The 15,922-nt window shown below is 50.1% G+C and overlaps 1 protein-coding gene across 3 annotated transcripts in view; it reads right to left on the bottom strand.

The window, feature by feature from the left end:
- The window catches only part of src (v-src avian sarcoma (Schmidt-Ruppin A-2) viral oncogene homolog), a 35,351-nt gene that overhangs the window by 8,791 nt on the left and 10,638 nt on the right, over window positions 1–15,922 (bottom strand). For 2 of the 3 annotated variants that reach the window (XM_023835024.2, XM_023835026.2), the window contains exons 2-4: window positions 4,115–4,375; window positions 3,298–3,397; window positions 807–824 (exon numbers count right to left, since the gene is read on the bottom strand). In XM_023835024.2, the coding sequence (XP_023690792.1) occupies window positions 807–824; window positions 3,298–3,397; window positions 4,115–4,367 (371 nt within the window). In that variant the 5' untranslated portion in view covers window positions 4,368–4,375. The remainder of the gene's footprint in view (window positions 1–806; window positions 825–3,297; window positions 3,398–4,114; window positions 4,376–15,922) is intronic. The other variant, XM_023835028.2, reaches the window with a different exon arrangement.

Genomic DNA, 15,922 nt, shown 5'->3' with positions numbered 1-15,922 from the left:
ATGATGCATAAGATAAAATGATTATAACTACAAGTAAAATGCAGTCAGTGTATTTGACCATGACTGATCTCAAAGAATATCTAAGATGGTGTAACTTCAGAAGGCCAAGGAACAGGACGACGGAAGGAAGGCTACATAACTAAATGACCATGCGCTCATGAGTGGTGGTATGACAGAGGGAGGATTTAAAGGAGAAACACTGTCTACGCAGAAAATGAGGGAAAATCTCAGTGATGGACCAGCATGATGGCAGCAACCCCAGTTCGGAGCAGGACTCGTGCTATTTTGGGCGCTGACCCTGTTACCATAGGAGACCTCATAGGAGGAGAGAGAGTACAGGCTGACAGAGCATGGCATCCAAAACACACACACGCACTCACACAGACACACACACGCACACACACACACACACACAGACACACACACACGCAGACACACGCACGCACACACAGACACACACACGCACACACACACACGCACACACGCACACACACACGCACAGACACACGCACAGACACACACACACGCACGCACAGACACACACACGCACACACACACACACACACGCACACACACACACACAGACACACACACGCACACACAGACACACACGCACACACAGACACACGCACAGACACACACACACAGACACACAGACACACACACACAGACACACACACACACACACACAGACACACACGCACACACACAGACACACACGCACACACGCACAGACACAGACACACACACACACTCCATGAACCAAGGACAGGTGGAAACGGATATAAGAGAGTAAACATACCAACCTGCAGTTCAACTTTCTCCTAAATTACACCATGCAGCAGAAAGGTGGGAGAGAGGGGTTGGGGTAGAGAGTGGTTAGAAAAAACAAATCGCAGGCATTAGAGCAGGAGAACACAAGCAAAGAAAAGCAGCGCAGACCCAACACTGCAGAGAAGAGGACAGAAGCCCCTCCCCCCTCCATTACAAAACAACAGCCCACTTTCCAGTTTCCTAGGGAATGTCTCGTTTTATAAACAGCTCATGAATCAAATCAGATGGATCAAAAATACCACCCACCCCCCCACCACCACCAACAAAGTCTTTGTGGCAAGTACCACAGGGCAGTCTGTAGGTAAAGGGAGGTCACAGACACCCATGTGCATAGTCAGCGTGAGGGTTAAAGACTTAATTTAGTGCTTCAGTCGTAGGCTGGGTCAGTGTCCGTGTCAGCAAAGCCTGCTGAGAAAAGCAAACGCACTCAAAGATGAGAATGTAGCTGAGCAGGTAAATTACCCAGGAACAGATGCTTCAGAGGAGTCAGACAGAAGCAGGAAGCTTGGAGGGTCTTGTGCCTGAGGACATCACCCACACACTACGGAGACCTGAATAAGAGGCCCCACCAACCACCAGAAAGGCTCAGAGCTTTTCCATCAGCCTGCTATCACAGTGAGTGTGCACAGTTATAACTGTCTACGGGATGGAGTATCCCCCGTCACCGTCTACGGGATGGAGTATCCCCCGTCACCGTCTACGGGATGGAGTATCCCCCGTCACCGTCTACGGGATGGAGTATCCCCCGTCACCGTCTACGGGATGGAGTATCCCCCGTCACCGTCTACGGGATGGAGTATCCCCTGGCCAGTGAAGCGGTGTCACTGTCGGGCCCCTGAGCAAAGGCCCTAAACCCCCAGTTGCTCAAGGGACTGTGTGACTTTGACTTATACATCACTCTGAATGAGAGTTTCAGCTAAACAAATAAAATGTTCAATGACCCAGAGGAGAAGGGAAAAGGTTTACCTACATCAGTGAACCAGGATGTAACACATTATATATATACACTCGCAGTGAACTTCCTGTGTGTGAAGTAAAATGCCCGTGCAGACACACACACACATACCACATGGCCCTTATTAAGTACAGCCCCCCCCGCCGCCGCCCTAGAAAACGGACTGCTCAGTCAGTGAGCGTCACATGCTCATTGCTGTGCTATTTAAAGCGAGCAGGCAGGTGTCCAGGGATCAGAGGGAGAACAAGCAGGAGAGAAGATGGAAGCATTTGGCAGGAACTGTGCCCCCTGGGACTCTCACACACCACGACGCAGTAAGTGAGCCGAGAGCGGCTCACCGGCCGCAGAAAAAAATGTAAAAATAAGAAACATAAACACATGCATCCAGAAAATTCCAGCCCTGTGATTGGACAGGGCCCACTTGCCGCAGAGCAGAGTAACACATGGGTCACGATGAGCTGAATGACCGCCGAAAACAGCAGCCGTAGCAGAGGAGGCGCAGTAGAAGTGGCTGTGACGGTCGTCTGGGTCGCGCTTTGTCTGCTATCCAAAAGCAACCGGAAACACAGTCTGATCTCGGAAATGTTTAGTCACTCATTTGAAATGCTTCACCCACTGTTCAGGTAGCCTGGTAATTCCTCTGCATGACTATCATGTGATCCAAACCAGTCTGTGTTCTCCACACTCTATTATAATGTTGGGGAATTTCGGGTGAGCGACAAAATGTTTCCAAAATCAAACAGCAAAACCAGCTGGTTTTGATTTATCGGGAGATGTGCATCGGGAGACAAGATTGGTCGACACTGACTGGGGTGATTGGCAGAGCGGGCAGCAGCCTACAATTTGGGAGGGAAAAAATGGACTGTTACAAGGGATTAAGGAAGACAAAACCTGGGGGGTGGGGGGGGGGGGTGGGCTATCTGAGCATTAGCTTATTCAGCGAGTCGGTGATACAACTGCATGGGAACGGTTCCAGGAAGCAGGGCAGCGCTCCGACCAAACGGGAACGGTTCCAGGAGCCGGGGCAGCGTTCCCACTACATGGGAATGGTTCCAAGAAGTTCCAGGGTCAATCACACGGCTGAGGTGACATGCCACGGGCCGGCCAGAGTTAAAAAGCTGCCGCCGACTAATTTGTGGCAGCAATGGGAGTGGGCGGAATCGCGGCGGGTCAGCGTTTCTACGGAGACACCTCGCCGAGTCAATGCCCCGTCTAATTCAGCCTCTTATGGGGGCGAGGTGGGGGGGGGAGGGAGGTGCGCCATTATACAGTAGCAGCTAATAAAGTAGCCACTCAGTGTATTTCAAGACAAGAACTCAGAAAGGGCTTGTTCTGGACCGAAGCCTGTTTCTACGGCAACCAGCTCACGGAGGGAGCCTGAGATACAGGCAGGGCCAGCCGGCAATACGAGGGGTGAGAAAAGGCAGAGATGACGGCTGGCAGAAGGGCCACGAGGTGGGCACTGGGGGGCGCTGCATTGCTCTGTTTGTGTATTACTGGATCCTTACGTGTTATTGACGATCTGCAGGCGCTCGCCCTTCTTGAAAGACAGGTCTGCGGCTGTGCGTGACTCGTAGTCATAAAGTGCCACAAAAGTGGTGACTCCCCCTGCAGGTAGTGGGGAGAACAGCAGTGAGAGCTCACTGATAAACATTTATTCCACTTACATGCAGAAATTTCAAACACAACCACAAATTCATTAAGCAGAACTGTATGCAAACATACACAAACATGGATCATTTAAAACACTGCAATTTATTATTATTTTGTTCAAAATCTTTTGACACAAAGTTTGCATATTTCTGTGCAACTCAGATTAATCTTTGGAGTAAACAAACACTAGCAAAATGACCAGTTATCAACACTGCATAACCTTTCTTGTCTGTTTTTTTTTTTTTAAATAAAAATTATTACAAGCACAAAGAATGAGCGACCGTGACCGGCTTGAGACGTCCTCCCCCTTAAACTTGCATGTTAGCAATTACTCACCAGTAATGAGGGAATTTTAAAGATCTTCTCAGCCAGTCTAGTTACTTTTAGAGTTTTTGAGTATACTTATATTATTATAAAACTATTAGAAAAAAACAAAACATTTTCATATAGTAAAGCTGCTTTTTTAAGACAATTTATGCAAAACACTGTACATATATTCTTTTTTTAGAAGAATTTTTGATCTTCCTATTATTATTATTATTATTATTATTATTATTATTATTATTATTATTTATATTTGTACAGCTATGTACATTAGCTGTCATGTCACAAGGGACATCGCTGTCACCATGGTAGCATTTCCATGTTGACCCTACTCGAGCACGACCGTACCTGCTAGCTGTCCTCTGTGTGGGGAGGTGATGGTCCCGGGGTGGTCCACCCCCCCAAAGAGGGCGAGTTCTGCATTGCTGACCAGTGGCTGAGTGCCCCGCCGGGTGCCGTCCCTGCCCGGGCTCCGCGTGGGCGTCAGGGACTGCGGTCCGGGGCTCAGGTGGTGCCCTCCGCCACCGCAGGGGCCGATGGTCCCGTCCAGGCTACGGGAACGCTGGCCCAGCTCCTTGGGTTTGCTTTTGGTCGCCCCCATTGTTGGGCCTGCGGGAGAAGCAGGGCAATGTCATGTGACCACAGTGACATCACACCCAGCAGCCCCACCACACCGAGAGGCATCTCTATGTACCAAGCTTACTTCTTAAGACCCACATGTTAGAAGGTGACTGGAAAGTCGTTGGTTCAAATTTTAGGGTCAGCAGAATGATTTCACCACTGGGTCTCAAAGCAAGGCCCTTAAGTCCCAATTGCTCCAGGGAGTGTCTGACCTCTCTGGCCCTCTCTCACCCTCTCTCTCCCTCTCTCACCCTCTCTCTCCCTCTCTCACCCTCTCTCACCCTCTCTCTCCCTCTCTCTCCCTCTCTCTCCTTCTCTCTCCTTCTCTCTCCCTCTCCCTCTCAAAAAAGTCACCTTTGGATAAGTCCCTGATAAATGCATAAAATGTGAACCGATTAAACATTTTTTCTCCTGCATCAAAATCTTTCAACATTCCCAGTCACTTGGAATCCTTGCACTGGTGTCCAAACAACAGACAGACAATCTCATAACCTTTTGTTCGAAAGCACCGATCCCCAGCCTGAGCTGCAAAATGTCCACCTACCCCACAAAGATGCAGGAAAATCTGCGACGGTCACCTTGACCAGAAGTGCTACAGTCTAATCAGATCAAAGATGAGAACAGCACCATGTCCCCCACCTTACGGGTCGTGACCCCGAAATGGCAAGTTATCACTGTCAAAGGAATGAAAGACGACAGTGCCCCCCCCCCATCCTGGGAGAGAGAGACGGGAGAAAGTTTGGAAATAGAAAGGAAAGACTAATTCTAAAAACAGCTCTCACGTCAGGGGGAGACAACCTCATTCACAGCTTAATTGCTGTCAACCTTAATTGCTGAGACAACCTAATTCAATGCTTAATTGCTGTAAGGGCGAGGGCCTTCGGGCCCCGACACTTCCCTGCGCTCTATTATAAGCGCTTGCCGGCACTGAGGGACCCTCTGCAAGCACCGTCTCCTAATTACAACGGCAGCCGTGGAGACCTGACATGCGGGAGTACCGCTAGGCGTGCGGGCAGCACATGTCAGCTGCTCCAGCAGCACCTGTCAGCTCGCCAAGAGGAGGCAGGGAGGGGTGGGGGGGTGAGTAAAAGTATTTATTTACAGACAGGAAGTGCACAAATGGCGCTTGGAATCTGAGAACAGGAGGAAAAACAGGTGCTCTTAATAGCATCTAAAGGCACCTGTTAAGTCTGCTTCCCCACCCAATGAGTTAAGGGCTCTGTGCCAGATTCCAGGAGGCTGTAGGTTTGAATCCTGTAGTCAGCAGAGTTATCGTATCATCATTTTGGTTTCTGGATCCTACCCTCTCCAAGGGGGGGGGGGGGGGGGCGGGGGGGGGCTGCATGCTGACTGACTCTCCTCCCTGACCCAAAGCTTTCTCTTGTAGGTCGCTTTAAACAAAAGCATCTGCCGAATACAAAAAGGCAATGCAATGTTATTAAATGAGGATCTGGGCCTGGAAAGCCACATCAGCTGGTCACCAAGGATAAGACTGGAAAAAAGAGGATGGAAGGATAACCCTTTTGGGCTAGGAGGGGGCGTGACCCAGAGCTGGGAATAACCAGAGCTGGGGAAGACTGAGAAGATGCTCAGGTCACCCAAAGGCGGATCTGGTAAAAGTTTACTGGGGGGAGGGGCATCAAGATCTGGATTAGCCAATCAGAAGTTGACCATCAGTACGGCCAGGTAGCTGTTCCATCCATCTTCAAAAAGTCATTAAAAACCCGATTAATACTTTGAAGGCCACAGAACCTCACATGGATGTTGTGGTTATCTGCCTACATGTACTTAAAGGTTCTCTGCTCTGGAATATCTCAACACAGATCCATTCCCAGTATGACCAGCTTCCCAGCAGCAACTCCTATGAAGCCTGTCGCCCCATAATGGAAAACTGCGGCGCTGGTCTAAATGAATCGTCTCCATGACCACACTGCGTGTCATTCGCTCACTGCCACCGGGTGGAGCTGCAGCCAGTGATCACGTCAGGGTACGTGTCAGTCCCCTTTTACATGTCGGATTTACCTTCTTATACCATTTAAGACAAGTTCTCCTTTCAGGTATGCCGCCTTTTTGTGTTGAGGCTTCTCTGAACTCTATATCTCAGGGGGGCTGAGGTTGGGATTACTGAGGGACCTTCTCATCAGAGAGCTTGTCATATGACAAGACATATGACAAGAAAAAAAGATAAAAAATAAAAAATCATATTTAAAGATACAAAACCAGGACACACCGTTTTTGGTCCGAAACAGCACACCTCTCTATTTCAGGTGATTCACCTTAAACCATCTGTGACTGACCATGTCTGAGCATGACTGAGCCAATAGGGTCACTCGGCTATGGCTGTGGGGCGTGGCCTGAAAAATGAACCCCGCCCCTGTGGGCGTGAGCCTTAGGACCCAAAACCCATGACTGCCTGGGTGGTTAAAGGGACATTTAAAAGACAAAGTCAGACGGTGGGCATTGGGCTAAATGAGATTCTTCCACCCCCACCCCCAAAAAGGTCCTTCTGCAGGAAAACAAAATGAAATTAAAAAAGCACACACACCCAGAGGCCATGTTTTTGTGTCCCAGACAGGCTGAGCGTGACAGTGGCCAGACGGGTCAATGAGACAAGGGCGTTCAATAGCATGGCCTGGAGGGCAGCCTCTGCTCTGTTCACCCCACGTTCACCCCTCCCCCAGTGGAGTGACAAAGGACACCACTCACTCCCGACATGGCTGGAATGACAATCACGGCAGGATTAAAGCTTATTAGAGCCATTAAATGTGAATATTTATTCGCCTTACGGTTGCCAAGCTTTGTCGGACACAGCGGGAGTTAGCATCCGGCCCCACACAAAGGTCCTCACTGCAGGCCACCAGGAGGGGGCATAATTGAGACGCGTCGTAGGGCAGCCAGGCGTGTGGCCAGGCAGCTGACAGGGCATCGGGGGCAAGACGCATCTCCACGAAAATCAGGGAGAGCCCCCCAGTTCGGGAATTATTCGGACTCAGCAGGAATTCTCCGAGCAGCAGCCTTACAATAAAACACATAAAAACACACAACACATTCAGACAGCTCCCTTGGGGGAGGGGCTGGGCTTATGTGACTAAAAAAAAAATCTAATGTATTCGAGAGTCCTCTCCCCCTCCTTCCACCAGCGCCCAGGCTAAAAGGGGTTTTAATTTTGCCATGTGCCTGCACCATGTCCACCCCCTCATGGCACCCCCTCCCCAGTAAACGATGGATGGGTGGGCACACGACGTCCCGGAAAACGCATACTGGCACCCCCCCTGAGGAAAGATCAGCCTCGCTGGTGACGTGATCCCGCCCGGAGATGGGATTACCCGTGAGGTGACAGGGGGGCACTTACATCTGCTTTGTTCGTTATCGGGGGCTGGTAGGGGGAAGGGGGAACTATCGATTTGCTCTCAGTATGACCCAGACGGTCCCACTCCGTAACTTTTCTGTTCATCCACCACCTGTTCGGATCGAAGCCCCCACCCCCAAACAGGAGCAAATAAAGTTCAATATGGAGGCATTAAGAATGTGAATAACTCCCCATTCCAAAAGCTGACATGGTATAGCAAATATAAAACCAGCATGATGCACTGTTTTTCATAAAGGGCTTATTTTCTGGAGGAGCAGACCAAGGGGTGGCGCTGTCCACCTCATACAGAGGCACCCTGCCTCCCACGGCGCGAGGCACAGCGCTGGTGGCCCACATAGGGGCTGCCCGTCCGGCCTCAGGGCCTCGTCTGACGTCAGCCGGAGACGACGACGCCGCAAACAGCCGACCGAGTTCTTACCCTGGATACAATCGGCAGCGAAGAGACGAGTCACAGCGGCATTAGACACGAAAGAAAACGTGAAAGAGTCTTTAGGTTCTGTGAAGAAGCAGCGTGGAAATGCAAAGCTGCTTCGGTCACCACCCTAACCCTCCAAACACACACACACACACACACACACACACACACACACACACACACACACACACACACACAGACCTCTGGTTCAAGCCCACCACCACAAAGAGCACTCGGGCTCATTAGATCTTGACGCCCCTTCTTTCCTTGCACATTCCGGTAATTTCCTCCTCCTTCGCTGTCCTCAGTGGCCCAGAGACTCAAATTAGTTTCCTGACAGCAGCACTTGCTCAGCAAGTAGGACACCTGAAGTATTACCCATAAAGCCACAGTGTCGGCGAGCGGCCAGCTGGCATCGGGGGGTGGGGGCTCACGGTAGAAATTGTCCTGACCGCCATATTTGCATTTTATATGGGGGGGGGGGGGGGGCATCCTGTACCAATGAAAACTCGTTCCCACGGCAGAGGAAGCATGACTCTCCAACAGCTGGACCTCTGGGAAGAGCGTGTGGGGGGGGGGGTACACAGAGCAGGAGGAATGGGCACCTTCATGAACCCCCCTCTCCCCACTCTCTCACTGCAGCGCCGCCGCCTGATGATGCGACCGGAGCAGGGAATTCGGGATTCTGGGATAGCTGGAGTGCGGCACATAGAAGCAATATGTCACCACGGATACGGCCGGGGGGTGGGGGGCATGAGTCACAGCCAGCTAAGCAGAGGCGCCCTTCTGGGCCCTCAGCGGGGCCCTCAGGGGGACCCTCAGTGGGGCCCTCAGGGGGACCCTCAGCGGGGCCCTCAGCGGGGCCCTCAGCGGGGCCCTGTGTTCAGTTGAGCAGCCCCAGCAACCTGTGAAGCACCGGGTGAGATTCAGGATCAGACACAGGGACAGAATTTACTTTCTCTTTTCTAATTAAAGCCCCCTTGTTAGCTGGGCTCCCCACCCCTGATGTGGGGGGGGGGGGGGGGGGGCATTTGACGGACCATGAACCATAATTCACACATAGGGGCCAACCTTGTCATAGGCCAATGACATGTTTAGCCTTCAATAGTGCCCCCTGTCGCGGCGCCTCTATATACACCCCCAGGTGCAGGGCTCTAACATCCCCCATCTCGCTACGTCACACTGAGTTGTGGGGGGGGGGGGGGGGAAGCAGGAAAGACTAGAGTTACAGACCCTGTGTTTAGTTTGTGAGTCGTCGGTGACTCAGGATCACCAAAATGAGTTGGCAACACAGGTACGTGCTCGAGGCGTGACGAACCCCGACGGACGTGCGAGGGGACAGCGGGCAAAGTCAAACGAGAGACACGGGTGGGCCAACCCCTTCACGCTTCTCCGTCCTTCACGAGAGGCCGATGGGGGTGCGCCCGCGTGTTAACCTGCCCGCCGCGGCCCCCAAAGCTGATACTCGGGGGAGAGTAACTGCAGTAAATATTTACTGTGTCAGAGACCTGGGGTTGCCATGGCAGCGTCCCCTGCATTCCAGCGCGCACACGCACTCACAGACACACACACAGACACACACAGACACCGCCGGGGAAGGCCTGGCTTATGACAATCCCACTGCTAGAGGAACAGTGCTTCAAAGGCTGCAATTAATCTGCGTGTCATTTTGTTTGGCTTTAGTGTCTGTTAATAATCAGATGACACAACTGGATCTAACAATCCCATTAGATCAAAGTGGTCAAAGGTCATAGACTCTGTATACAGCAGTAATTTTTTTTTTTGGGGGGGGGGGTCGTCATAAGAGAGGGCATAATTCATAAAGTGAGAACAACGTTTTGAATTGGTGAGCGACAGGGGAGAGACCAATCAGCTTTCGGCTAGTCCCAGTGCCCCTCTGGCTCCGCCCCCATACAAGCCCCTGATGGTAAACAGATACAGATAAGGGTTCCCACATACACCGAGGTGACCTTTCCCCAGTGAACGGTGCTTGAGGTTAGCTGGGTCAGTCCCTGCTGAGGAATGGCATCAGAGACCATAAGCATGGGCCAAAGGCGAGCCGCCAACGTCCACCTGCAGAACTGACGTCCACGAGCGTGTCTGTGCTGCCCTCTCTGAGCGACCGGGGAAGACTCTGCCGTGAGCCTTTAAAGCGAAACAGGACCTGGTTTTGTTACATGGCAGCACAAGCTAAGGGTGAATCTAAGAGGTTTTAAGGTGGGGTGCATAAGAGCCATTAGCCAGTGATATGTTGTGAATTTGTGAATGACAGGGGAGGGGGCACTCAAGGGGCCAATCAGCTTTCAGTGGGGGCCAGTGTCGAAGCAACGGTGAAACCTTGATTTAGCAGCATCTAGGAAAACTTTGGATGACCGCCCCCTCTGATCTTGGCCATCCTGGAGGACGATGCTGATTTTATTTTATTTTTTTAACACGGCCCAACAGAGGTGACCGATCCCAGGGGACAGTTAAAAAAAAACTGCAGATGCTGACAGGACGGTCTTGGGAAGGATTGTTTAAGGCAACGGCAGGCTGAGGCAGAGCCAGCTGACCCGGGCCGGCAGGGCCGGCCCCCAGCCTCGACATGCTGGCTGCTTTCCTCATGCTGCAGCAGGGCACAGGCTGGTGGGGGGGGGGGGGGGGGTTATTCTGGGTGGGGACAGCTGCACTCTTGGTATCTAATACCAGGACAGAAGAACATGGTACAGGGAGGAAACCCATCATGAAACATACGTTAAATAACTGTACGTGTGTGTCTACATATATACACATACACACACACAGACGCTCCTCTACTTACGAACTTTCAACTTACGAACTTTCAGACGTACGAATGAATTGGACTGCAAGTCCAAATTATGTCAATTGGGCTCCCGTTTCCTGTTCACAACATAATGTTTTTTCCTGCGCGCCAATTCTGCCTAGTACGACTTCTGGCCGCTACTCCCGCCGTGCAGCAGCGTAGCGTGCGAACTCCCAGCATCCTAGTCCTTTGTACTTGCGGATACGCTTAAGATGATGTTGAATAACGACTTATGAACATTTCAAATTATGAACGCCCATTCGGAACGTATCTCATTCGTAAGTAGAGGAGTGTCTGTATGTGTATATATATATATACACACACACACACACACACACACAGTGGTACCTCGATTCTCAAACTCACTAGAGCTCGAATTTCTTGAAAGTCGAACAAACCAGTTTGACCTAGAACTCGATCTGAATGTCAGAAGTCGAACCGTGAACGCTGACCTAATATAAATTGTACACGCCAGGAAATGAGTCATACTGCAATGCAATTCTTGCTTGAGTGCCTTCTTCACAGACTGGACGATTAACCAAATAAAGCAGCGCAACATTACAGTAACTAACAATAAATAAACCACTAACTTACGTGTACTATTAGAGCATTTATGTTCTCACTGCTTTACGTGATATTTGGGAGAAATAGCAGATTGTATCACAGGCAGTTCTGATGCGTAAACGTCATGCGTGTAACTAAACTCTTCAGCCAATAAGGGCAAAGGTGTGTCGTCACGGAGGCGGTTCCATTTTTTGCAACTGGGTGAGAGGTCTCAATGCATGTAACCGTAATGCATTGCGTCAGGATCAGAATGCATTGCTTTAAGCCAGCGCTGTAAGCAAGTCGAACGCACCCAATGACCAGACTGGGAAACTGAAACGTGGACTTAATACAGAGGACTAATGACAACAACCAGAAACAGCTGATCGCACAGGGATTCCACACGGGGTTAACGAGGGGGCGTGGCACACGGAAGGAGCGGACGATCGGGGCAGGACACATTGTTTGTTTTTTTTTAACTTTAAACATTGGAAACATTTATTTTCTTACTTTAAATTACGGTTTTGATAAATGTCCTTAGATGTGTTTAGTGCAGTATATGCTCTTCTTGTTTTATCCGGTTCATTTTCTGTTTAAATGCTAAAAAAACAGGTGTAATTTTTGGGGGCCAGGAACCAATTAATTGGTTTTCCATTATTTCTTATGGGGAAAATTCGATCAGAACCCATAAAAGGTAAAGGAAATGTGACCATACACCCGACGTCATAGGCGGGGATTAGGCAAACACATCAGCCCAACTTCGTCATGGCCTCACCTCCAGGACAAGATGATTAATGAACACGCGTCAGGCGGGGCAGACCCTGCACGCAGACTATACAGCACTGGGGACTGTCTGAGAGCAGTTACCCGAAGCCATATATACATTTTTAAGAAAGCAAGGTCAGACAGTTTAGGGCTTTACTCAGGGGCTCAACGATCATGGAACCTTACTGGCCCTGGCAAAACGAGCCAGAGACTTTCCAATCACAGGCACGGGGTTCTAACGCACGGGGTTCTAACGCACGGGGTTCTAACGCACGGGGTTCTAACGCACGGGGTTCTAACGCACAGAGCCACACACTGGCCTACATACAGATACTTGCAATTCAACAGAATATTATTTCAACTCACTCATTCTTATGCTTTCATAAAAATGTATTTAATGACACCGACAAGACCAAAAACACGTATCCTCAAAATATCTACCATTTCATGTGAAATTCGAAATCTGAAAAACACTTTGGCAGGATGTCTAAATAAATCATCTGAGGAAAAAAAACAAAAGCTAAGGTTATTTAGGCTGAGTGAGGATTTCCACTACGCTTTTTGTTTTAACAATAGATTAACGCTGCAGCGCAGTAAACACATTAATAACGTTATTTTTCCTCGGAGGCAATGTTTCCACTGAAAGCAATTCAAGTTTTAAATAGTCTGCACATTGATTTATCCTTTATCATTTAGACAACAATATAACAAACAAATCTTTGAAATGGTGAGTTCAGAAGATAGGTCCAACGGGCAGTAATCCTGCACTGCCATATGGTGTAATACCCCATATCATCCAAACAACAAGCTGAAAAACTAACAACCTTACTGTTTGGATGGGCCTCATAATTTCCAAAATTATATCTGTAAAATTAAGTATTTATCATTTATTTGTAGATTTGCTTATGATAAATAAATGGATTTAAAATGACCATAAATTTGGGAGCAATTCTAGGATGTTTTTACGGTAGAGACATATGATGGACAATAAGTCATATAAAGTGGCCAATTACCCAATTTCATGTTTTGAATCGGTGAGTGAGAGGGGAGGGGCACTCTGGGAGCCAATAGGCTTTTAACTGAGGCCAGTGCCCCTGTGGCCCCACCCCTGTACACGTCTCTGCACGTGCTCTGGTGGCTCATTGGATGATACGTCACCTCACACCTCCAGGGCAGAGGGTTCGAATGCAGCTCCAATTCTGTGTGTGGAACCTACATGCTTTTTGCACAAATTTCATCCAGTTTCTCTCCACATGCGTTTAGATGAAATGCGTCCCTAAACAGGACCAGTCATAGACCAGCCAAGGTTCACCGGTACCCCATGCTGGACGAGGGTCTACAGAGCACAGACATCCGGATAAATGGGTGGCTCTCCATGGAGAACTTTGTGCTGTATGTATCTGCAGGGGGGAGGGGCGCTAATCACCTAGCGGGCAGCAAACCACATGCACATCGCCGCCGGCCAGCGTCACTCGCCATGTCAGCAGGGAAACAAGCAAAAATATATATTTAGCAATTTCACATACTTTACAGTCACACGTTATTCTTGAAATCTGTGGTCTGTAAGTGGTCTCACTACGTCACTAGGGGGGAGGAAAAAAAAAGGGTTCCATTCCACTCTGCCTAAGAGCAGCTATTGTATTACAGCCGTATGGCCAATTTATTTAATGTGGGGTCAGACTGTGAAGCGATGGCCACACAGAGTTGGGGACAATGCTGAGAGCCCCCCCCCAAAGCGCGTACGTGTGATTACAGGCCGGGATGCATGGAGCAGCACGGACCCGGCACCGCACACGGCACCGGTCACGGCACCGCACACGCATCAGACTGATGGCTTAGGAGGAGATTGGGACACTGTGATCGGTTCAAATCCCAGGGTCAGTGTGATTTTACCAGCGGACCCTTGAGCAAGGCTCAGCCCCCAATGCTCCAGGGACTGTCTGACCCGGCGTTCTGCGACCGTATATCACTTTGGATAAATAAAACGTAAAAATGTTTTGCTATGGTGTCAACGCCACTGCAGGGCTGAGGTTTATAGGAGCTTACAAAGCGGAAACTCACAGCGATGTACCACTGGGGAAAACAAAATGACTCACCGGGGGGAACAAATGAATAAAGGAATGTATAAATAAAACTGACAGTCACTCATGGATGGGAACCATTCAGCTCTGGCTGGATAGCCGCCCCCCCCACAAACAGATTCTGAGCATCTGATCAACCCCCACCCCCCCCCCTTCACTACTCACAATTAACACCAAAAATTAAATATATGGGTTTGAAATTAGGACGGACCGAAGAACATGAATTTTTAAAAAGGGAAATGCTTATTTCAAGACAGGTGGCCTCTTGCTATATCCACGTTCTTGCTGTTCGTCATTGTGAAAGCGCAGGCACCTTTAAAGGGGAAGTGGGTGGCCAAAAACGGGGGCCTCAGGTGTTTGTGTTTCAGGGACACCCTTAAAGCCAAAAGCAAGCCTATCACTCCACATATATGTGCTGTCACAGCGTCAGTGGCTGGCCTTTTGGGAAGGGGGACGACGTCTCACACTGAACGGCACACTGCCATCGCTCTCCTGCTTAATTAGCTGTCGTCCGAATCGCCATCCTTTGCCGTTGTCCATAAACAAAATTTCACCGCTTCTTCCATCCTGTGCCCAAATATGGTCAATGTGCAGAAAGCGCTGGGGCTCCATGGTCATGTGACATACCCAGCAGCCATGGGGGGTGGGGGGGGGTGGGGGCAGCGTGATCTAACCTCATGGGGTTAGCCATTAATCACCCCCCACCCAGATGCACAAAATCTCAAAAGAGGAAAAAAAGTATTGTGGGAAAACGGGAATGCTCAATTCTGGGGGGGGGGGGGGGGGGGGGGGGGGGGGCTCCCCGAACACAGATTCATGGGTCAAACAGCATTGATGGGAAAGGAGTAAGGATCCCAAAAATCCATCAGTGAAATAGACAGAGACCGACACCATGGCTGCACAGGCATGATGCGCATCACCAGTATACTCTGGTGTGCCGGGGCGCAAACGCGTCAACCAATCACATGGACCGCAGTCTATGCTCTATGTGAAAACAAAGGGCATCTGAGTATAGCGACACAAGGTCACTTTTCTGCCTTCATTCACTGGGCCGGGGCTCGGTATCCCAGAATGCTCCTCTGCACACTGGAGGGCACCAGCCGGAAGGCCGCCCCCATGGAGCCGCAGCTGGAAGCTTAAGGAGCGGAAACCGTTATTAATGCGTGAAGGTTTGCTGGAGGTCTCCCAATGCGCTTTGCGCTTCGGGGGGGGGGGGGAGTCTTCAGAAAACCCCCGTGGGTCACGTCTGCAGCAGGAAATGCCAAAAAAAATTAAATTATATGGGATGAGTCAGAGCTGGATGGTGGGGTGGGAGCGGAGCGAGTCCTCCTGGACGGACAGGCGAGTCTGGGCACGCGGCCGGCCCCGGAAGCCGGGCCCCATGCGTCCGGGATGACGCGCTCTGCTGCCAGCACATTCCAGAGAGACGCTTACACGCTCCCTAAACACATCTTCCCGGACCTAAATCTACATCTAACTCTCCTACAGAAAGAATGATAAGGAGTCAATGTGCCAGAAGGTATTTTCAAATGCGATTTCCACAGATGTATCAAAAATA

The sequence above is a fragment of the Paramormyrops kingsleyae genome, chromosome 6 (genome assembly GCF_048594095.1).
Source record: "Paramormyrops kingsleyae isolate MSU_618 chromosome 6, PKINGS_0.4, whole genome shotgun sequence".
NCBI lineage: Eukaryota > Metazoa > Chordata > Actinopteri > Osteoglossiformes > Mormyridae > Paramormyrops > Paramormyrops kingsleyae.
The sequence above is the reverse complement of the archived record's forward strand: the minus strand, read 5'-3'. Positions and strand labels throughout refer to the sequence as shown.